Below are 23,861 nucleotides of genomic sequence, written 5' to 3'. Positions count from 1 at the left end.
ACAGTGGCTTAATAAGACCACCCTGAATACCAGTCATGCCTGTCCCCTTTGCTCCTCAGAATCACTAGTCTGTTTGCAGTTCAAAGCATCCAGGCCAGAGCTTGACATTTGGCCTTCAGCTATCCTGTGCTTAATGGGACTATTTGAAAAATTTAAGGCAAGTCAACATGAAGAAACTGCCTACTTGGGGCTCCGGGTTCCTGCTTAATTTCCAGTAAGCTATTACTTTGTCAAGGATACTGGCTCTGTGAATTTGCTTGGTGGATATTGCATAAAAGCTTAGTTGAGAAATACATTACTTCTTTATATTTTAAATGGAGTTTTGACTGATGAATGAAGGAAAGTTACTTGTGCAGTCACTTGTGCAGATTTGGTGCTGGGAAATAGGCAAGCATATATTTTATAGTAGAGACAGAGGTGGGCAGATGTTGGGGTATTTGCAAATGAACATGTCAGCTGAGCACAGCTGCTCAACAAAGGATTGAATAAATGTCCTAGCAACTCTGAGAAAACACATTTTTCTGCAGTGACTTAAAGCAGTAAGCAGTACTCACAGTTTTTCAAAAGGCAACACAGGTACCCAACTGGTTTTTTTCCTCCCATAGACAATACCTAAGTAAGCAACAGGATGAAGGCTCTGGAATTTTGAGCCCATTTTGTTCAGATTTGAATGTGTTATCTGATCTCTGTGACCACTGTTTTCTAGTTTCTGTTTATTCTGCTGCTGTGCAGAAGCAGGAAAAAGTTGTGAGTTCCAAGACGTTCAGTAAATGTTAAAAGTTGGGGTTTTTTTGTATTTGTGTCACACTTCTCCAACACACACACACTGCTGCACATTTCAGTATTTCAAAGTTTGATAAAAGTACTTAAGCATGCCTGAACCTTGTAGCAGTTTATTTTCTCAGGTTTGTGCATCCCTTGTCTCTAGGCCCACTGTACTTATGTGCTTGCAGAGGATATCTCAGGTTTCCCAGGGTGATAAGGAATGTTTTCAGCCAGCTATCCAAAGGCTATCTGATTAATCTCAGAAGTACATGCTAATCAAATACTCAAACATTCATATCTTCTCTTACTATTACTTCTTTTAATGGTGCCCAGTGTTTTAAAAACTGGGATTAAATTGCCTTAGGGCAAAGGGAAAGCTTAGTGAATAGACAGTGCACAGAGAAAGGAATTCAGAGTACTTAGATATGCCATGTATCCCAAAGTGTGGGAAGTGCATGTGTACAGTTTTTCAAATGACCAGATACTAGAGATGAAATTAACATGCACATTTGTCTTAATGGTACTGAACAAAGAAAAACAGTTCAATACATCAATATTTTATAATTTGACATAGCTTCTATTTAGAATCTCAGCTATTAGTCTAAAACTTAAAAGATCTGAATTATTTTCAATTTCATCTGCCCGCTTGCACAGATTTATTTCTTAAATCAAAGCTCTCTTGACTACATTATTTGTGCATAGAAGTTGCTCAATGGATAGACATGCTGTACTGCTGTGCAATCTGGGGGATTTGCTGTTATTTGACCATTAGTGAAAGATTTTCTAATCTACCTCACCAAGCAATATCCACTTACTTTCTTTGGTAGCTGGGACAGTCTTTATTTTACATAGATACTAATACTTATAAACAAAAGAGCTTTTCAAATCAGCACCGAAAGTTAACATGAAGACTGTATGGGACCTTTTAAAAGGCAGTAGATTCAAGTTCTGAAACAAAACAATAGGCAGATAGGAAAGCCAGCTTCCTTACATTCATTAGAAAGCTTAGCATCTACACCATTTGTCAGTGAAGCAGGTCAGGTCTAGCCAGGACTAAAGGACTTGTAAATTGAAACATACCGTACGTACCATACTTGAGTGAGCAGCATAGACATTTTGCTAGTAATGAAAGAACTTAAAACTAAATGTGATCAAGTCTTTTGTTCACACTTTCAAGCCCTAACAGAAATTACTTTCAAATGAGAAACATTATGTTTGATTCATTAGTCAATTATCAACAGTGCAGGAAATTTATAACAACCAAATACATACAAGTCAGCTCCACCAACACTCTGGCTCAAGCAAAGATCCCTTTATGAAGTGAGGAAAACAAAAAAGCAGTAATCTATTTTCTATTTCAAAAAAGAGTAATCTATTTCTGTTACAGAAGCTTGAAAGAGATACAAGGGAGATAAAGGTGTCAATCTGAGTAGGAGCATGCAGTATAGTTACATAACTAACACATGCATATGCACAGCAGTCCTGTCAGAATGTACAAACAGCATGGAAAGGCAGCATCTGCAGCAGAGGAGTGCAATCCTCAGAGCTTGAATGCCCCCCTCTGTCATCAGAGGTGCCTGGGGGCACAGACCAGCTAAAAAATTAATAAATTAGCTTGAAAGAGTTTGCACAGTAGATCATTCCCAGGTTCATTTCTTTTGACCAGAACAGGTTAGGGAAAGATCACACAGGCATACAAGCTGCAGACCCAGGGATGGACAGCTGTCATTTATCCGGCCTGCACAGCCAGAACCTTACTTGTATCAGGTAGAACAAATCCTCATTTTTCCTACTTAGGAGCCTTAGACTTTAAAATTTTTGAAAAAGAAAAAAAAATTCTCACTCACAAAAAAACCGCACCAATGACAAAACAAAACAAACCCAAAACACCAACCAAAATAAAATAAAATAAAAAAACCAACCCTACACCACCAAAGAAACCCCAACAAGTTAAGTATATACCCAAGAAAACTGTTCTGTGCATACCTTTTCAAATAAGCTGTTAATGTATCATGCGCAACTCAGTGATGCTTACAACTGGGACATGAGATGTACAAGCTGTATACAGCTGTCCAACTGTATGACAAGTCTGAAGTTCACTTCCTGTTATAAGCAAAATATACACTGTAGCCAGCAATTACTACAGTAATTTCCCTGCAGAGATTTAGAGAATTTTCTTCTGTAAAAACAGGCAGCTCATGTCAGGTGGCATTTAATCAGAAAACATCTGGGCAGCAGCACAGATAGCCTCGCCCCCACCCCCATCCTCCTCCACTAGGAAATTGCACCAGCAACAGAAGCAGCAAACTTGATAGTAGGAGATTCAGCTTTCTAAACCCAGGCTGTTTGCTGACATTGCCCCATGGTACATTCACATAATAAATATAACAGCTCTGCAAGGCAGCAAATGGGAATTGGAACAAAAGCACAAGGAACATGGGGTAGAACTGATCTCCCAACACTGCTGGTTTACACTGAGTATTTGTGAACTGGACTTCTTAAAAAAAACTCAAAACCTATATTAATGGGAAAAGTAAATCTTTTTCTGGGTGAACTACCATCAAAGGAATCTGGAAATCCTACAGTTACTAGACCTTCTTTCATGCTATGTTATATATAAAGCTGCTCACATGAAAGCACCACTCCTGCTAACTCTTTTCTCAGATTGTAGCACCATTTACTAAATCACCACAAACACATAAACTCCTTTTTAGGATGCAATGAGTATTATGAGTCGTGTTAATAGGCAAACTTAACATTTCACATGAATGAAACCAAGTTACCATCCATCTCTTCAGAATGAAACTAAGTTACCATCCATCCTATAGTGGGGACTTTGTAATCCTTTCTCAGAGACACTGTCAAAATGTTACACAACAGCAAACAAATGATTCAATGCATTCTGACCATTACATTCTGAAGCTTTTTTTAAGGTAGTTTTAACCCTCCAGAATTATCCAGGATGTGTGTGTATTTTAGAACTACACAAAGTGCATACTTTCATTTTACATTAATAGGAAATTAGGCTAGTAAGGTTCCCACTACAAGAGACAGACTTCAGCAGCCTAATTTAATCATAACTTGCTTGCTAGAAGTTCAGTACACAGCATCTACCAATTATCTGCTAGAAGAGGTATAGGTATACAGGCATCTACTGGATACATAGTTGATGGCTCAATAGATACCTGTCAGCTCTAAAATTTCACTTCCTAAAAGGCAAGTTCTTGTCCGAGCAATTCTCATGCTTTTATTTGAAATTTTGAAAGGTCTGGTTTAAGACAAATTTTCTGTAGTTGTAAATATTTTAAAAGCTTCATCTCCTACAAAAGCAACAACCAAAACCAATTCCAGCTGCTGTCCCAGGACTGTAGTCAAGATGTCCCTTGAATAAAATGAGCCAAAAATTATTTTTCCAACCCCAAATTGAGCAGTCACCTCATTTCCCTTTGAAAACTGCTTATAACATTAATCTCTGATGAAATTCAGTGCAGTTGACCTTAAGAGGTCTTCAAAAACGTCACTCTGAGGTGTTGGGAAACATTTGCACTATCCTTGCATCAGAGGGAAGGGTGTAGCTATTGCATCTGCCACACCACCAACAAACCCTGCACACGTTCTAATTCCCTTCAAATAAGCTTAGCCCAGACACAGTTCCTGATTGCAGAAACACAATGGGGCCCTTACAGCCATGAGGATCATAATGCCAAAAGAGCTTTCCTCAACAACAAGCACCTTGTGCTTTAGATTGTTACAGAAGTAATCAGTTATTACATTTGTTAACCCAGGCAAGTAACGCTTGAGAGGAAGGGAGAGCAGAATATATTAGTGATTACTGAAATTCTCTAACTCCCACTTAACAACTATGAGAAATTAACATCTGACCACTTTACTTCTTCATATACAAATGAAAAATCTAGTGGGTTGGTGGTCTGTGGAATTTTTTTTTTGTTGTGTTTTGTTTTTGCCGGAAGCGGGTTGGGGATTTTTTGGGGGTATTTTTTGGTTTTTTGGGTTTCACTTCAGTGCTTCATTCCCTGCTTTTCAGCAGGTAGTGTTATAATAGAAATTTCCACCTTTTGTCCAAACACAGCCCTCCATACCATATTCACATAAGCATGCACCAGCCATAGGTTTTCTTGGTCTTGTGAGTCTACAATGAGATGTGAATCAAGTTTCAAATGAGAAGGCAGTAATAGATCACATGTACTGTAAAGCAGATCAAAATCCATCTCATTAGCTAATTTTAACTCTGCCATCTTCCTTTGTGCCTCCCCTCCCACTAGTAACTCCACTCTTTCAACAGAATTAATAGCAAAAAAATAAACCAAGATGTGATCTAAATGTACTCCAATCCAGAGAGAATTATATAGGTGCAGAAATTCAGCTAAGTTATGCATTAAAACTAATTTTATAATATGAAAATATCTAGCATGAAGGGTATCACTATAAATAATAAAAAAAAAAATGCAAAAGCTCCAAGAGCTCTGTTTATTGGTCCTTGACCCTAGTCTTCCTTTATTTAAAGATTAGGAAGAAATAATCAGTTTGGGTTTTCCTGATCTTCACCAGCATAGCTTTATTTTTAAAGGTATTTTGACTAAACTGACACACAGAACAATTACAGTTAAAGCACCAAGTGACATTTACCCCAAATTCACAAAGATTCTTTTAAAGCCAATTTCATAGAGTGCAACCTCGAGTATGCACCAGCCAAAAGGGAGAGGGAAAAACAAACATCAAATCAATGATGGCCGATACAAAGCTTTTCATTCCAAAGTAGATAGTGTGCTCCATCAGCAAGGGGAAAGGAAGAGACTATCAGAACCAGCTGACTGCAAGGACTGCTTTATTTTCAGTGTTGGCATTTTTCTCCTGGCTTCCAAGGCTACCTGTAATCATGTGAATATCGAAGCACAATATTCAAAAGCATAAACTGCAGCTGCTGATTGTGCACAGCAGAGCACACTTGCCCAGGGGAGCTTATCCTCCCCTGCTCAAGGCAAGACAGCCAATGAGATGTGGTGGGAAGAAGCAATCTAAAAACAGCCTTAGTGGAGGCCTCCTGGAAGCAGCTCTTCTCCAAAACCCCAGCAGGGCTTCTTCTGCCTGCCAGGTCATCAGAGCTGGTTCCTGGCTGCCTTCCCTCACAGAGTGGAGCAGCACCTACACCTGATGCATTCTGACAAGTGGCATAGTTTCAAAGACTCATTGCAAATGCCAGTTACAATCAGCCCCTTTGGCTGTGCTTTGATTTTTGACAAACCACTGGTCTTTGAAGGTAACCAATCATGGCTAATCCACATTTGACAGATAAACAAGAATAGCAGAGTCTCATGGATCTTTATCTCTGTATAAATAAAAAGAGGTAATTAAGTCCATTTCCAGAAGTAAGTTGCAGTACTACATAGGTGTGTTGTACTGATATTATTAAACAGAAGTGTTTGGGCATGCTTGTGTCTAATGGAAAGGAAAGAGGACTGCCATTTACCCATTTTGTATCAGGGAAAAACCCGGGGAAGAGGGTGTTCCTGGATTTAAAAAATTGCATTCCTATTTCTGCTTTGTAGGGAAGAATTAGCTGTTAGTCTGACCTCAGTTATATCCAAACTGATTTTCATTTCTGAGGATGTTCATAGCAAATGAATGTGGTCAGAAATAAAAACACATGAACAGCAGCATTTCTTACCTCAACAATACAGAGATTTAACTAAACAAGGTGCTGCTTAAATGCCAGCAGTTATTTAAAAATTTGCCTGTCTCCCACTTAATCAACAGCCAAAAACATAGCTCAAAAAAGCTAGATCTTGATGAAATCTATACAATAAATTTAGACTTTATTGGAATTCTAGAGATTAGATATATTTGACTGGCTGTACTAGTGTCTTTACAAGTTTAGAATACTGAGTTTTGAAGAGAAACAACTAAGGTAAAAGCTAGTGTCTAATCCAAGAATTCATTCTTGACAGATCTTGTTTCTCACATGTAAATCCAATCTCAGTTCAAATACAGGGCAAGCAGAATGGTACAGTTTGTCAAATACTTCAGGGATACAGGCAACTTTTTAAACACATTTACTGGATGGGCTGATCAATATTATTTTCCCAACAATGCAGCTGCAACTCTTACCAGTGCAAATCTGCTGAATCCCAGCACCTATACTTACTTATGCATAATAGGTACATAACTAAAAAACAGTTTATCTTCCTTTTAAATTCTTTACTGAAGAAGATTTAGGTAGACAAAGAGGAGATATATAGAAGCAGCTGCCTCATGATTTATTGAGACTGATACTCACCATATGAGCTATCTTGGTGGAGAAGCAATGTTGCATTGCTATTTCTGGCAGCAGATGTCAACAGGAGTCCAATAGTTTTGAGCAAAGCAGTAGTGTAACTCCAGAGACACAGGGATTAACAGCTCCACTCCTCTTTTAGAGGAGGTTACTCCTTTCTGAGTCACTACACTGATCTCATGAAACCTATGACTGAAGAATTTATTCCTGTCAAACAGAAGACTGGCAATAAGATGCTCATTCTCTCTGACACATAGTTCCTTTCTGTGTGTAAGCCACATGTTTTCTGCAGTTCACCAACTTGTTAAGCCAGCAACTCAGATCCAAACTTTGCTAATCAATTCTACAATAACCCAAATCCAAGCCTGATTAAGCTCAGCAATCCAGCTGCGTGCAGTTCTAAATAAGGACCAAAAAAATTTAATTCAGCAATCAACAGCAGTCAACATACAGGAATGAATATTTGGGAAGAAATCTTGCACTAAAGTTGTTCCCATGCCAGCAGCAACACAGATGCTCTAAGTCACCTCAAAGGTGACAGTAAGACACAGTAGCTCTCTATTAAGTACAAAAAACTGACTAAAGCCTTTCTCTCCTCAAGTAAGAGGACTAAGCAAAACTCTGGATTGAAGTGTGATCAGATTCTCTGCCTAATATGCAGCAAACAGGAGAGGTCCAAGAAATTCTCACTTTAAAAAACTTCATACTTTGCACCTTCAGTAACTTATGCATCTGCCACCTATTTTCCCCACTCCTAGCCAACAAAAGTCCAAAAGCATCCACATATTGCACCCATTTCTGTTTTACTGTTAGAGCAACACACAGCCCTACATGTTTTGCACCCTTTTCTCTCCCATGCCAAGAAGGTGTGAGTCTCTCTTTTCACATGGTACTTTTACTTTTTTGGCAAAAGTTTAGTGTTCTCACTCTTTCTGATACAGCTGGAGCACTATCAACAAAAGTCATTAAATAGGACAGACAAGCATGTGAAGAGCCATGTGGCTGCTTCATATTCAAAGTAACAAACAAACATAGCATATGCATCTTTCTACCCAAATGCCACCTTTTAGAGAACCCTCCAGGGCACCTTCATTTTATACAGGTCAAGTTGAACTTGAATTACAAACAGAAAATGAATAAATCAAAACTCTAAATAAACAAACTCTAAAATTTCAGGCAAACAGAAGAGTCTGATCACCAGAAATCTCTTCCACTTGAAAGACTGTGAGGGCAATTTTCAGAGTTATTGTTAATGCAGAGGAATAGTGCTTCTTTCCCCCATCTGTACTTCTTTAGATGGCCCAGAATCCAGCCTCACTCTTATACAGGGAAGCATCATTCCAAATTTCATACCTGGTTTCAAACTGGCAATGGCAAGGAAAATCAAGTTTATAGCATTCTTTCATATCTAAGAAGGGAATTGGGGCCATTTAACAAACACTTTCCATATGCACCCCCACACACAGACTCTGTGGTCACAAATGCTTCAGAACTATCCAGTAGAGATGAAGAAGTCCTGTGTCTTAGACAAATGTTATTTTTTTTAAAGGAGAAACCTGGTCTGCTTCAGTATAATTTGCCTGTTCCTGGAAAACAATCAAGAATACATTAAAATTATTAACTCCTATAATAAAAAAGATAAATGGAATGTCCAAATTAATAATTAGAATCATACTGTGGCTCCATTCATACTGTGGCCTTCTGAAAAGTATGAGCAGAAAATTCATAGTGTTAGAAAGACAAAGAAAGCAGCAAAAGTTTTACTGCCAGTTCAACATACCACAGGACTCCAAATAATGGCACTGTGACAATAGTACCGCAGCCAAAGCTATCCTGGCATCCCAGGGAAGAAAGATAAGCAGCCCACATATAAAAACAATATTTTTTTAAGTTTCCATGAACAAAAAATGTGTACAGTACAAAAGGCTGCATGGCAGCATCCTCCTCCATCTAGTAGCCTCCCCTCAAGCAGATTGTCCTTGCACTGTAAACTACTCCTCTGTGCATACTGGTGACTGTCATAGTTTCAGGATGGGTCCTCACAGCAGAACCTGTTCTTAAAAGGGCTGCAGAGACTTAAGCAGCAACAGACATCAACACCACCCCAGTGGAAGAACATGCCAGCAATAGGAAACTGCAACTGCAGAAGGAAGAGCCTCTAAAAATTTTAAGGGACCAGCTGTCGGAATCTGAGGTATTGATGATTCTGAGATCGTAAAAAGTCTTTGTCTTTCAGCCCCGCTGCCAAAGAAAAAGTCATAATTCGTCTGTGCTGGTTTTCAAGGTTGTTTATTCTGGCTTATCTGTAACATGTTCTGCTACCCTGCTGCAGGTCTGTCTTGCAGGGCAGCGAGTGAGGCTCTGCCCCTCAGTGGGATGTTACAAACATTATATACCAGAAACTACCTGTACTGTATTTACAATAATGTGCCAATATCTGTCACCTACGTTGGACAGTGTGTTCCCAGCCTAAACCAATAGAAAAATACCAACACTGCAGTGAAACATGGAGGGCATGAAGAAGGAGAAAAAGGACAAAACACACCCAATTTCCTCCATCTTGTCCCCTTTGAACCCCTAATCTAGAATCCTAAAATTTTACTTTTGCACCCATGCCACACTTAATTATTACTTATCTCAAACACTCAGAGCCTGTAATTCATCCTGTAAGATTGAAATCTCTTTTCCATGGACAGAGATCAGAGACAGTGTCTCTCGGGGCTCTGTACAGGGAGGTTCCTGACCCCCTGCCAGGGTCCCAGACCTTCCAGGGCAGCCAGAAGGAAGCTCTGGATTCCCACAACCAGCAAGAAAATATCTCCATGTGTTAGCATTCAGGAACACACATAATCATGGGATATGATTGTATGGAGGTGCTTTTATTGAGAGCTCTGGGAGTCAGGGATACAGACCCAAATCTGACTCTGATATGGCTTTCAAGCTGAACGTATTTTATATTCTATCATTATATAACTTACATATTAATTATTAAACTTATATTGTTCTATTGTATACATTGACATCAGTTTCTCATGATTTTTCTTAGGCCCCGACCAGAGTTTTTCATTATTATTCTTATGATTAAACAGTAATTATATTTAATTACTAAACAATCATCACATCTAACAATTATATCATTTATCATGTACTAGCTACACAGGTGCAGTTCTAGCAAGGTACAAGACCTTCATGTACCCAGGGTATTTATTTTTCCAGGGCCTACTAAGCTTAATTTTCCTTTTAACCCTAAATCCCCATGACTTTAAAACCCTTTTACTATCACATGTGCATAACTAATTGATGAGTAAACAACTTAAAAGAAACTAAGCAGTGAAAGTATTTTTTAAATTTAGTTTAGCTTGTTTCATTTCTATCCCCATAACATTTTGATACTGGAATCCAGAAAGGGCTCAGATTTCCCTTTCTTTATACCTTCTGCAAGCTCCTATTGAAGTGAGCTTGTGTCAGGCAAATAAGAGGGTTTTGTCTTCCAGTTTTTAATTTGGTTGGGTTTTGTAGGTTTGAGCTTTTCCTCAAAGAATTCCTTCAAAGTGGAAACATTAGCTCTAAACCATTTGTAAGAGAACCCCAAGACTTCCAGCATAAAATTCTATTATTGATACTGAGTAATACCATTTGAAAGAGAACCCCAAGACTTCCAGCATAAAATTCTGTTATTGATACTGAGTAATCTGCTGCCTACAGCACTATTTAGAAGAGCATCCTCCTTTCAAACCTAGCATTTTATTAATTTCAGATAAACTTTAGACTAAGTAACTATTCCAGTACAAAGAACCTCTTTTAGATGCCCTCTTCCACACTTGCTGAAATTATAGCTCATTCTCACTAGAATTCAAGTATTGCCAACAACGGCAATGTCTATACTTTGCATAAAACAAGAATGGAAAAGAATATCTACACATCTGGCTGCCAACTGGGACTTTTCAGCTTGTGAATCATAAGATATGCAGGATAAGCCTACAGGGCTGCAAAGAACAATTACTTCTGTTTAGAAGCATTCTTACCATTCAGAATAAAATTGCTAGAGGGTTATTAGGCAATTATCTCTGTGTGCATCTAAACTCCACTGACACTAACCACCCAGGGAGAAGATATTGGTTCTTTCTGTGGTACATCCCTGCAATCCATCTTCATCACACCATTTTCAGTAACACTCTTTAGATTAAAGATTCTCCAAGACACAGTTCAACTTTACAAATTTCTATCCCTCGTGTCCTGTTTCTAGTAAATGTGGTACAGCTTTCTGCAGCTTGTGGACGGAATAGATGTGAGAAGCTGAATCACAACTAAGTGCATGGATTTGCTTGCACAAAAAGACGAGAAACAGCTCATTCACAGGGTGACATTTGCAAGCGTTTTCAAAGACTTCACACAAGACCTCTTATATAAAACTGACGATTTCTCCAGAAAATTCTGAATTTCATCACCTGGAAGCATGCGAATCTTTTAGGAACAAACTGGTAACGACCACAGAAAAAAAAAAATAAGGCAAAGCCCACACTACGTGCTAACCCGAGGGTCAGTCACAGTTCCTTCTCTGGATGCCAGGAGCGCGCACAGCGGTTCGGGCGGCCGCTCGCTCCGCGGCAGTCAGCAGGGGAGCAGCACACGCTCCGTGCGCCGCTCGCTGCGCCAGCGCGGCCGGCTCGGCTGCGTGCCGCTGCTCTGGGCAGCCGGAGCGCATCGCGGCCGGGGAGCCGGGACCACCGGCCGCTCTTTGTTCCGGGACCCCCGCAGGGCCCGCTGCGGCTCCTCCCGGTGCGGCATGCGACGGGCGTTCTCCCTCCCGACGCCTCCGCAGGGCTGCGGGCACCGCCGGCGCCGGGGCACGGTGTGCTCCGTGAGGCACCGGAGGCGGGAGCCGCCTCCCCCCGCCCGCAGCAGCGGCTGAGTCACGCTGCCCCCCGAGCGGAGGGGGGCGCGGGCGGCCCCGCAGCCCCCGCCGCCACCCCCCGCCCGCCGCGCTGTGCTCACCGAGCCCGGCCAGCCGCTCCACCAGCCCCGCGGCGCGGAGGGTAGCGGGGCCGTGGTCCACTCCCCGCCGTTTCTGCGAGACAAAGAGAGGGGAACGCGTCAGACAGCGCTGCCCGCAGCCAGGTACGCGAGCCCCGCCGGGGAAGGGGAGCCGGGCGAGCGCGGCGCCCGGCGCATCCCCGCGATGCCCACCTGGCCCCTGGAGAGCGGGGCTCCCACCAGCGCCACGGAGTGCGCCCCGCGGCGCGGCCGGAGCGCGGCGTCGGGCTGGGCGCGGAGCAGGCGGGCGAGGGATCCGCGCAGGGCCATGGCGGGCGGTGCTGCCGCGCGCCGCCCGCGCCCCGCTCTCTTTAGCGCCGCGCGCCGCCCCCGCGCCGCCGGCCAACGGCAGCGCGCGCGCACGGAGGTGTGTCCGCGCGCCCCGCCCCCGCGCCCCGCACGCCCGCCCGGGGTTTTTCCACTGCCGCCGCCGGGGGCACGGACGGGGGCTCGGAGAGAACAAGCAGCGCCTCAGGCTGGCGATGAGATGCTCGTTCTCTCTGACACGCGTAGGTCCCCTCTGTGTGCGAGCCGCACGCTCCTGCAGCTCAGCCCGGCTCCCTGGCTGGCCGCTCCGTGGCTTCCCCGAAGGAAAACGGTGACGCTCATCACCAGATGACCTTAATAAAGCATTGAAGGACCACCTGTCCAGCACCTGCCTCGAATATTGATCGCAGAGCATCGTGGCCTGAGACGATTCTCGGGTCTCCAGCTATTCATATTTGAGGCACATTTGAAGGATGATTAACAAATGATTTAAAAAGAAGTGGCAGTCCCCACCTTTCCCTGCTGTGACAAGGCAACAGGACTCCCACTGTCGAATGTCCAGTCTTTATCTACAAGCTTGAAAGAAGGCTGACAGCTCATGAGATAACAGGGCAGAAACATAGTTAAATAGGGACTTGCCAGAGACACATATTAAAAAATCCAAGCATATTTTGCTTTTTCGTCTTAAGATTTCCTAGTTCTCCTCCTATCTCTGTATGTCAATAACTTCTTTGTGTCTTGTTGTGAATGTGAATTATTGTTATCACTCCTCCAGGAGATCATATTTCTTTTCTGTCCTGTTTACTGACCTGGCTGTTCACAGTGCTTTTACCTCTTCTACTTCTTACTCTGATATTTCTTTCCCCTTCTTGTCCCCATCTCTGAAGCTGTCATACCAGCTGCCATAACTCCTGCTTACATGCTTCAGTCCTTCTCACCTGCCATTTCAAACCTTTCTTCCATCTTTTAAAAGCCTGTTTTCAATTTATTGGGTTTTTTCCACTTTCACTTCATCAACTAACTTCTTTCATCCTCTTTTGAACTTCAGTATTTTCTTCTCCATTTCTGCACTTCATTGTCTGCTGTTAATTTTTTTTTTCCTCCAGGCCAGCTCACCTTTCCTCTTCAGAGGAAGAGGAAAGCCCATTCCTCCACCTGGTCTCTTGTGTCAGAGTGGGATCCTGGATGTACTGCACAAGACTTCCCATGGATGGCAGCCATCAACCACTCCTCCAGGCAAAGCAAAGGCCTCGGTAGTGATTCTCTGATGCCCCTTGTTTTTTCATGTCCCTTAAGACTTCTTTGGTGCCCCTGTGAGAACAAGTTAACAGCTTTTTTGTACATACAGTATCCACCCAAGAGCTCTGAGGATGCCATGCATGAAGTAAATTGCTCACAGAAAGATGGCACCTGCAATTAAAGCTAACACTCAAAAACTGTGGGAGAAGGGAAAAAAAAAAAAGGCCAAAGAAATCAGGATGGCAGTTTGGAAGTCACAGAGCTGTAGTTTTATATTACTGCCACGTAGTCACAGAGCCACCACGAAGTCACAGAGCTGTAGTTTTATATTACTGTTATGTCAGTCACATGAAGTAATAACTGAAATGCATTAAAGGGAACACAATACAAAGATCCATTAAGTCTCTGTATGCAAAGCCAAGTCTCCAATTTATCATGTATTTAGTGGCAAGGGACCAGAAAACTCTGCTTTAAACCTTGGGGGAAAAAATCAAAAGAGCTTGTAGTTAGCTAAGCATGGTACAGATGAGAAAATCCATTAATGTAGTTGCAGATGGTAAGGACAAAGGGGTGAAAAGAGAACCTTCCTGAGAAGAGAAGGTTGCATGGAGAACTCATAGAAACCTTCCAGTATCTAAAGGGGCGTTCTGGGGAGCCAGAGAGGGTCTTTCCATCAGGAGTTGTAGTGATAGGACTAGGAGTAATGGAAAAAGGGTAAATTTAGGTTAGATATTAGAAATTTTTTCCTTTGCATGTGGTGAGACACTGGACCAGGTTGCCCAAGGAGGTTGTGGATGCTCCAACCCTGGCAGCGTTCAAAGCAAGGTTGGATAAGGCCTTGAGCAACCTAGTCCAGTGTGAGGTGTCCCTTTCCAAGGCGGGTGGTGTAGAACCAGATGATCTTTATGTTTCATTCCAGTCCCTTAACAGTCTACGATTCCATGAAAACCCCAGGCTCTTCATCACGTCAAGAGACACGTGCAGCACCACTAACCCGTGTGCCCTTTAACTAACACTCATACTCCGTAAACAGAGGAAGCAGGCAACGAATTATCAACATGTGCAAACCGCAGAAAGCGCTGATGTAATCGAGATTACGGACAGACGCCCGGGCAGGCACAGCCGAGGAGGCAGGCGGCGCGGGCCGAGCCGGCGGGCCAGGCTCCTCCCGCGGGAGGGCGGCCGGCCCCGCCCGCCCGGCATGGCGGAGCAGCGCCGCTTCCTCTCGGCCTGCGGCGTGCCGATCGCGCTGCGGCGCCGCCAGCACAGCGCGTCCTGCCGGGAGCTGGCGGTGCGCGGCCCGCGCCTGCAGCTGCGCTCGCTCAGCGCCGTCACCTCCGCCGTCTGGCTGGCGGCCTACGGGCTCTTCGCGCTCAGCGAGGTACCGGCCCCGCCGCCCCGGGCCCTCCGCGGCTCGGCACGGCGCCGGCCGCGCCCCTCCCGCGGGCGCGCAGGAGTCCCGCGGGCTGCGCCGCCTTGGCTAGCGGCGCCCGGGGCGTGGGGGCGGCCGCAGCCCGCGGGAAGGCGCCGAGCGCCGCTCCGGGGCATCCCCCGCGCCCCGGCCGCTCCGAGCTGGTGGGTGTGTGACGGCAAAGGGACGGCCGTGCCAGCCTGGCGGCTGCGGGCCGCCACCTGCCTGCCCCAGTGGCTTCGCGGGTGCCTCTGTTGGTTTGTAGCCTCTTGACAGATAGGGTAGATGTATGGGTGCTGAGTGATGCCTGGCACATCCTTCTGAGTCCAAATAACACGTGTTCACTTGGAGAAATGAGTTGTGAGAATCTGAAATTAAGGAGGAATTGAATAAGGTGAATGATTTTTAATCCTCAAAAGGAATTTTTCTAAGTGACACCGGGAGCACTGCACCGGGAATGTCATCAATTTTCACAGCTGAGGCAGAAAGATATTTGCAGTACAGATATAAAAGTCTGCTGATTCCTAAATTAATGCTTTTGGATTAATCAGAAACTGGACCCAGACAAGTTATGTCCAGACTGAATTCAGTAGCTTGACCAAAGAAGCTGGTCACTGTGACCCATGCTTTGACTGTTGCAAATCAGTTTTTTTCAGTAATCCTTCTTAAGAAACAAAGGTAGAGTCAGTTGTCAGACAGAAATAGATGGTTCCTGATTGAATTTCTTTTTTTACGAAAGCATGTCATTCTTTTTTTACACTGCAGTCAGTGGTTAGCACCCACTGCCCTCCTGCTTGTCTTTACACATGCTCCTGCAGCCTGCATGCAAGTGACTGCAATTCTTCCTTTAGCCAGGAAATCAGGCCTGAAAGTGCCCCTCTCTTTTTGTGGATTTCAGTGTCTGTACTTCATGACTGTTTTTTTCCCCTGTGATAGCAAACTTTTGGAGATGTCCTGTGTGCTTCCTGAAGCGATGGCTTCTTTTGCTCACATGGTGGTACAGGCCCAGCTTGAGTGGTAGTAGGGCTGTGCAGTTCTGTTCCTTTAGAAAGTGTCACTTATAACTCTCATTCATGGGTAGGTGGCCTGAAGATCTCTAAAACATGTCTCAGAAACAGGTTGTGGGTTGTGGACCTTTAGAATTTATCACCAGGTCTTCAGATGATTTACTGGTGACTATAGTGTCATTGGTTATATATTAAAATGTAACAGCAATCCCAAGACTGTGGCATGCAAAAGACATTGATCCTTACACAAAATACAGGATAAAGCAAAATTTCATTGGGTTGGTATTTAAGGCAAGAAGTGGGTGTGGTTTGAACAAGTTTGGACTGGCAGTTCATGGTAAGAAAACCACCCTGGCAGTGTTTATCCTGAAGGAGGGTTCCTCTGCTTTGAGAATCCACCCTTGCTTCCTGTAAACATTTCACAACACTTTTTTGTCAGTGACATCATCTTTAGAAGTTGGCATAATACTCTCATTGATACATCTGGCTTGTTTGGGTTGAGATTTCTGCATTGAACTTGGAAGGGAATAGAATTTTCTCGCAGTTTTCAGTTTCAGCTCCCAATTCTTTTAGTGCATACTGCAAAGACTAACTTAAACCTCACTACATAGATATCAGCCAGCCAGGTGAATAAAAAGACTCTACCTAAGTAAAAATGCTTTGCACCTGTAGCTTTAATATACAATTTGCTGCGCAATTTTAATTTCTCTAAAGCTGTGTTAAAGTAACTGTAAGACCAGAGCTCTGCCTTTTCTTGGCTTGTGTTACAGAACAGCATGGTGCTCTCTGCCGCCATCTTCATCACGCTGATTGGCCTGATCATATACCTGCACTTCGTGAAGATTGACCAGGAATCCTTGCTGGTCATCGGCTCGCTCGGCATTCAGGTGACTTCCTCCTATGCCTCAGGGAAAGAGAGCACAACCTTCATTGAGATGGCTCAAGTGAAGGATGTGGTTATCAATGAAGCCATCCATATGGTAATCATACAAAATCTGTCTTCTTGTGTCTGGGCACACTCACATCCAGTGTATTTTCATGAGCATGATTTACCAGAGCAATTAAACACAGCACCATCCGTAGCTTTACTGACATCAGGAGCTTCAGATTTTTCAACTTAATTTGTCATCTCTCACCTTTAAAGGAGAAATCAAACCAAACAACCTCAAAAAGCCAAATCAATCCCTTGGATAATGCCACTGTCATTGAGCTAGTGGGTTTCGTTCTTTGTGTTATGCTGTTCTTTCAAATCCTGATGCCCAACTCCATATGTAATCAAGATGGAGATGAGAAGCTACGACAGCACAATGATTTTTCCTATTGCTGGGGTTTGCAAAGCTCCTGTAGAAAAGCAGACCTTACCCTTCCAGCATGTGTGTGTTCTTCTTAGGTTAAAAACTTAATAGACAGTCAACGTTATTTCTTTATTGAGTGAAAGCTGTTGATACAAATTTGTAGACTTGACTGTGACCTGGCAGGATTTGCCTTCAGCCCAGTGAGTTGAAACAGATCCTACTTCTGTGCTAACTCCAGGCAGTTTGACAGCATTTTTATACTCCAATGATTTTTGTCCGTTTGTCTTGTAGCAAAAAGTTATCTACTACCTGTGTATCCTCCTCCAGGACCCTGAAGATCCTCAGGGAGTATCTGAGGTTGTGCCACTCTTTCAAGTGAGTTTGACTGAATGGTGGAGAAATCCATGTTGTAGTCTTTGTGTTGCATCAGTTGTCTAAGCATATTTTTATTCTGCTACAGGTAGCTGGTGACAGTTGCCTTTCCCTGGCTGGGCTGTCAGGATGTGTGGCATTTGAAATCTCACAGAACTACATACTAGGGATGGGTTTTTTCATTTGCTCTCCATTCAAACAATCAGGGAGTTGTGTCAATCTGAACCCAGGAATTTGTGTGAACTAAAAGTCTTTGGCTCACATTGGGTGCTGAGGACTTGTAGAGCTTTCTGTGCAGTCCTGTGCTCAGGGTTACCACCGTAACTCTGGCACTGTGCTGCAGTTGATTTTTCTCTTAGCTCTGTGTACCAAAAGTTCTCCTTGGCATTGGAATGACTTCCCCTGCTTGACCTGCTGACAAAGATCATGGTACAAGCTGTGACCAATTTGTTTAATGTATCATAAGATGTTTGTGTTGCTGTAACCTTGTCTCCCCTCTCTCTTCTCATGCTAATGTGTTCTGACTGTTCATAATCCCATTTCTGGAATGGATTTGCTTTGTGCGTGTGTTCATGCCTAGCACTCTCTGTCCTTAATTTCCCTGCTGCTGGTGATTGTTTTGTAATCTGCGAACAGTTTGTGACTGGATACAGTCAGTCTTCACCTAAATACTTAGGAATATAAATAATCTATTCCATTTACACTTGATGGTTAACTCAGTCTCACAATTGTAAAAATCTTTAGTAACAGTAATATAAATTAGATATTTTGCATATAAACAACGGAAAAAGTAGATTTGCAGGAGATCAACAACTACTAAATTCCAGATAGCTGCATTCAAATATTCAAGTACCTGATAATAGTTAGGTATGTTCCTTTCCAGGTTCAAAGGCTCTGCCTGGCATCTGTATTGTTTCTCTTTTTTTTTTTTTTTGTTTTCATGGAAATAACCTTAGAACTGATAGAGTTGACTCCAGCAGGAAAGAAGGTACAGAACTCTTCCATTTTGAAATTCAGTACCTGTCTGTAATTATTTTAACATGCGAGTTAGTGTGTTAGTTTTGAAGGAGCAAGGATTTGTAACTTTGTGTTTCCTTCATTGGGTTTCTCTAAGTTATGTCAGCCTTCAAAAATACAATTTCCCATGTCACTCAGCCCAGGAAGCTTACTGCACTGATTTGACCTTTTGTTCTCTTAAGTAACTCTTCAAGGAGGCATTTGATGGACTTTAATAATGTTTTGGGAGCTCAAAAGTTATAGGATCATAGGGGCTGTGAGACCATGAAACTTGCACTTCCTTGCTGGTTTTAAGATAGTCCAGGTTAGAAATTATGAAAAATCATTATACTTTGACCACTGCTTGTTGTTTGGGTAAAATTAAATGGTGTTTCAGTTCAAAGCCTGATCCTCTGTTGTTTGACTTCTAGAGCTCCAAGCCACGACTGGACTGCTTGATAGAAGTGTACAAAAGTTGTCAAGAGATCCTGGAGCAGAGGAAGACAGTTCCACAATCAAATGAAATAAAATAGCTGAAAAAAAGACAGCAAACTTTTAGAAGGACTCAGAGGGACACATGGAAGAGCAAGCAAAACTGCCCCACGAGCAGAACTTTTTAGGTTCAGACAGAACAGGTTTTTTCTTGCCTCTCCAGAAAAGAATTATAGGGAAATAGGGAAAAGGGAGACAAGAAAATTCATCATTTTTTTACTGTTTCATGCATCTGAAAATTATGCTAAAATTGTAAAATAACATTGGCTGGACTGACGCAAGTATATATTCTTTGGTTTTTATTTAACCTTTTGTTTGAAAAACACTCTAAATACCAAAGCGGATGTGTGAGTTCAGATAGTAACTTCCTGATGACAGGAGAATTTCAGAAGGACAAAACCAGAAAATTAAACCGTTGCATTCAGTTATGTTTAATGAAATAAACATAAGAGATCTGAAGACTGACCTCTTCAGGGATCTGTTTGAAGGGAGTCCCCTGTGATGGGGTCCCTAGAGGGAAGAGGGATCTGAGGAAGCTGATTAATAGTCAAGGATCGTTTCTTTTGAGATCAAGAACAGTCCACCCCAATGAGCAGGCAGTCAAGCAGAAATGCCAGGAAGCCTGCATGGATGAGCAAGCTGGTCCTGGCTATGCTTGAACACAAAAAGGAAGTATATTGAAGGTGGAATTAAGGACAGGTAATTTGGGAGGAATGTAGCAACACTGTTCAAGATGTAGTTAGAAAAGCTAAAGCCCAGCTGGCGATGAATCAGTTGAAGGATGTCAAAGGCAACAGGAATGGTTTCAGTAAGTGTTGCACTACGACATGAAATAGCTCACACACTCACTCAAGATGCCAAAGAAGGAAAAGAGAAGGTTTTATTTCTGACCTCACAATATATAGAATTCTAAAAGTGACAGTGGATTGGAGGATGAAATTGCTACTTCTCCAACCACACTCGTCAAATCAACAGTCCATCAATTCTTCTCATAAAGAAGAATGTAAAACAATCATTATTTACATGAAGAGTGCATGAGAACTCCAGTAGAAATATGTAAACACTAGAAGGCATAGAAAACTTTTAAAAGAACTTTAGAACTTTTAAAAGAACAGGGCAACAAGTAAATGCTTAACTATCAGGAGCACTGGGAAAATGTGAACCCATTGCTGAATGAGGCAGGGCCTGGTTGACACAGGACATGGAAAAGATGTGGCATTTAAAGGGCCACATCAGTTACTCTGAGAATATGAGGCACATGTGTTGTTGAAAATGATGGTAATGAGAATGTGAATAAAGTTTTAATGATCAGTGCTCTTGGCAGTAACTTGGGAAATTCTTCTTTGTTGATAAGATAAAAGTTACTGTAACACTTAACTGGTATTTTTCTCTATATATTCCACAACTCCTTAGTAATATAAATGAGGTGACTGAAGTGTCATAAACCCACAGGTTGGCAGGAGTCTGGATTCATGCTTATTTTGCATACAGTGCTGAACCATGCTTGTCCACATAATCTGTAAATACTTGGCACCATACCATCCTGCAATTAGGTAGAGATAAGGAGATTTGTGGGGTTTCTTCCACACTGCTACAAAGTTTGAAAGACAGGTTAGCTCATGTCACAGGAAGTTGTCCAAGTGAAAGGCAGCAGCTTGGTGATGTGTCACTGCCTTTTGTGTCAGAAAAGATGTCTCAACAGAGTGGACAGAGTCGTGGACTCAAGGATGTGCTGGGAATGCTGTCTATGCTGTAAAAATTCCATGAAGTCCTCAAAAAGTGCACTGAAGAAATTAGCAAGAAGCAGTGCCACAGCAAGAAGTCTGAAAGATTGCTTTAGCAATCTTTTGAAGGAGTGAACATCCTGTGCCCATGGTGTAGTTGGTGTAGTCATCAACTTAAGCTAAGACCAGCAGAGAGAAACAAGGAATCAGTCTAGGGCAGGTTTGTACCTGCTCTGGTTTGTGCCTGGGTACCAAACACAATCTATGTTCATTTTTGTTTACATCAAGAATATTTTGGCTTTTAAAATAGTTTATTTCATTCTGAGACTAATACACATTTAATTCATGGTTATTAATTCACGAGCTGCATTTTATTAAGAACAAACAGAAATCTCACAGTATCTTCCAGACAGCCTTTTACTTACACACAGCAGTTAGGAACACTAAGGCTTTTGTCATCTCATTCTATGCTGCATTAACAGTCATTGCCAAAAGCATTGATTAAAATAAAAAATTATTTTCTCTACCAAAGAATCATACAAAGTAGGTATCTGCACAGGGTGGGGTGTTTGAAGACAGGTAAGCTATAAATAGGAGGGGTATGTGCATCCATCAGAGTGGGGTGGTCCCTGAAACACTCAAGTATTGGTGAATATTTTTAAGAAATAAGGAAGACAGTAAGTTTTGTGTATCACGCTTCTCAATTTAAAGTGCAGCTGTGGCAAAAAATAATGAGTTTCAGGAGAGCTCCTGTTTATTTAACATCTCTGCTTCCTGTTTGCCCTGGTACAAGTCTCCTCAAGTCTCTGAGGATGTGAGGAAATACAGCCCTGCCAACTGGAGACTTCCATGCCTTGAGCATCCCCAGCACTGATGATGACTCCAGCCTATTCTGAAGCAGCTTTGTTATTGGTGGGATACCAGAAGCAAACTGTCAAACAGACCTTCAGATACAGGAGAAAATGTCAGGCACAGGTGATAGAGTGAGGAGGAGTAACATTTCGTGTATTCTAACTGATACAGCTGTACTAAGATAATTGTGAGAGAAAGAGGGGAAATACAAACTACTGTCAGGACATACAGAGACTGGAAAGTATCTAAGGGAAAACAAAAATTACTAAATGCCTTCTTAAAGTTATTTTCAGCTCAGAAATCTTCTGCCCTTTTCTGTGCCTTCAAGGGATGGTCTTTAAATTCATAACGAGTACATTACAGTATGTGCAAATCAGGTCACTTTTCATAGAATCTTTTCCTGTCTTAGGTCTGCCATACTGTTACTGTAACTCACCATAGGATGGTTTGGGGTTGGGTTTGTTTTGTTTGGTTGGTTGGGTTTTTTTGTTTTGTATTACAAAGATGCTGATGAGGGATTGCTTAGAACAATTTTTGTCTGCCCCGTGTTGTTCTCTTTTAGTTTGTAGCTTTGCACCCATCATAAGCATGAAAAAAAGCCTTGATGTATCAGCTTCCCCATTTGCATTAGTTGGATGTGTCAAGGTTTACTAGGGAGTAAAAACACTGGTATGGTTGGTTTGTTTATTTGCAAATAACTGGTTTGCTATTACTGACTTCTGTCTGGTGGTTGGATTCACACTGTTTTAATTTGGGAAAGCTGCCCACGAATGCATAACTATTATGTAGTTGGACATAGTACTTTTCAAAGTGCAGTTATTCTTTCTTAACTTTTGTTAGAATGCTTATCAAAATAGCTGAACTTAAACTAAGTAGATTTAGATTTTTTATGAAGAATTGATATTTTTCTTTTATGTGTTTAAAATTCAATAATCTCAAAATGAAGTCCCTTTGAAACAGATAAAAAAAAATCAGACAAACCAACATTCTTTAGGAAAGTCAGAAGAACATGAGTACACAATTGCTGACTACCTCCTTCTTGCTTATGGTACATGAAGGAAGCAGGAGTTTAAAAGAAGCAGCTTCTGTCAAGTCAGAATGGCAGAGCTTGTCTGGGAAGATCTGTACTAGTTGCTGAAACACAGAAAAAGTACAAAATTTGCTTGTCTTGTCTTCCTTTTTCTGACATAATGTGCAGTTCCAAACACATCTACAACAGTGGTTATCAGAAAGTCTTTGAAAGTGCTTGTCTGAGAATGGAGCAAGTGGCATGCTGAGCCCTGCCCTGCAGCAGCAATCTAATGTTCATCTATTGCATAGAACAGCGTCGGTTTCCAAAATGCATCGGACCTGTAGGTGCCAGGGCATTCTCTGACACTGTCCCAGTCCCAGCTGCTCTGAGTCCTCAACATGAAAAGACTCTGGGCTTCCACCTTTATTTAAAGTTGAAAATACTCTTAAGTACTGCTGAACTCTAATTCTATACTCACTATTTCAGGTCTGAAATCACCCTTGACTTGCATCAGAATTATTCTTGTGAGTTTAATTCCTCTTCTTTCTTAGCAATGTCTTCCTTTCATGTCTGAGCAAGAACACAAAAGTTTATGTCTTTGAAAGCTGAAAATGGGAGGGATCAAAAAAAAAAAATGTATGTACTTGTAAAGCAAGGCAGTACAGTAGGAGATGGAAGAATAAGTGCAGATATTATGACTGGAGCACTGTGCAAGCAAATGACCTGAGGAGTGGTAGTTTGGATGGAGTGTGTCGCAGAAAGGAAACTCCTGCACAGTCCCCCAAATCAACTTTTTGGGTTTTTTAAGAGAAGGAACACTGTCTCTACCTCTAAGGAACTTCGTCTATTATTATGGAAAAAAGAATCAGAGCCTGCATTAATCTGTGGTATATAACCAACAAAATCAGCTCATGTGGAACAAGCCCTTAGAGCAGGGTGGGCCCCTTTGTGCTTCGGGGCACGGAAGGAAAAAAGCACAGATTTTCAGTCTCCCAGGGCTTCTTAGCAGGTGTTTTGCTTTGTGAGGGCTGTGTGGAAGACAGCAGTGAAGGAGTTGAACGATAGTTAATATAGCTGGCAATCAGAAGTGTTGCTTCAACAAT

The 23,861-nt window shown here is 42.3% G+C and overlaps 3 protein-coding genes across 15 annotated transcripts in view; 1 reads left to right on the top strand and 2 right to left on the bottom strand.

Annotated features, from left to right (window-relative positions):
* Nucleotides 1-12,401, bottom strand: part of ARG2 (arginase 2) — a 20,621-nt gene extending 8,220 nt beyond the window's left edge. The window contains exons 1-2 of the mRNA XM_021537043.3: nucleotides 12,245-12,401; nucleotides 12,053-12,125 (exon numbers count right to left, since the gene is read on the bottom strand). Of these exons, the coding sequence (XP_021392718.1) occupies nucleotides 12,053-12,125; nucleotides 12,245-12,361 (190 nt within the window). The 5' untranslated portion in view covers nucleotides 12,362-12,401. The remainder of the gene's footprint in view (nucleotides 1-12,052; nucleotides 12,126-12,244) is intronic.
* PIGH (phosphatidylinositol glycan anchor biosynthesis class H) lies at nucleotides 12,008-20,497 on the top strand. Of its 6 annotated transcripts, XM_085582090.1 has the most exons (6): nucleotides 12,008-12,175; nucleotides 13,465-13,611; nucleotides 16,786-16,995; nucleotides 17,602-17,685; nucleotides 18,566-18,670; nucleotides 19,110-20,497. In XM_085582090.1, the coding sequence occupies exons 3-6, from the start codon at nucleotides 16,792-16,794 to the stop codon at nucleotides 19,209-19,211; spliced, it is 495 nt and encodes a 164-aa protein (XP_085438216.1). In that variant the 5' UTR covers nucleotides 12,008-12,175; nucleotides 13,465-13,611; nucleotides 16,786-16,791; the 3' UTR covers nucleotides 19,212-20,497. The 6 variants fall into 6 exon arrangements, with proteins under 6 accessions (XP_085438216.1, XP_085438217.1, XP_085438215.1 ...); XM_085582091.1 differs by lacking the exon at nucleotides 13,465-13,611; XM_085582089.1 differs by lacking the exons at nucleotides 12,008-12,175; nucleotides 13,465-13,611 and adding an exon at nucleotides 14,771-14,978 and having other exon boundaries at nucleotides 16,786-16,902.
* PLEKHH1 (pleckstrin homology, MyTH4 and FERM domain containing H1) overlaps nucleotides 18,593-23,861 on the bottom strand; it is a 56,725-nt gene continuing 51,456 nt past the window's right edge. For all 8 annotated transcript variants that reach the window (XM_085582058.1, XM_085582064.1, XM_031505005.3 and 5 more), the window contains one exon: nucleotides 18,593-23,861. In XM_085582058.1, coding sequence (XP_085438184.1) covers nucleotides 23,685-23,861 — 177 coding nt within the window. In that variant the 3' untranslated portion in view covers nucleotides 18,593-23,684.

The sequence above is a fragment of the Lonchura striata genome, chromosome 5, assembly GCF_050655825.1.
Source record: "Lonchura striata isolate lonStrDom1 chromosome 5, ASM5065582v1, whole genome shotgun sequence".
Classification (NCBI taxonomy): domain Eukaryota; kingdom Metazoa; phylum Chordata; class Aves; order Passeriformes; family Estrildidae; genus Lonchura; species Lonchura striata.
Note: the sequence above shows the minus strand (reverse complement) of the source record. Positions and strands in the feature narration are given on the sequence as shown.

Excerpts from the sequence above, each read along its gene's own strand:
- PIGH (XM_085582088.1), top strand. The coding sequence starts at position 14,799 with ATGGCGGAGCAGCGCCGCTTCCTCTCGGCCTGCGGCGTGCCGATCGCG. Across the intron at positions 14,979-16,785 it reads GGCTCTTCGCGCTCAGCGAG|AACAGCATGGTGCTCTCTGC; the intron begins GTACCGGCCCCG and ends CTTGTGTTACAG. Across the intron at positions 17,686-18,565 it reads AGGTTGTGCCACTCTTTCAA|GTTCAAAGGCTCTGCCTGGC; the intron begins GTGAGTTTGACT and ends GTTCCTTTCCAG.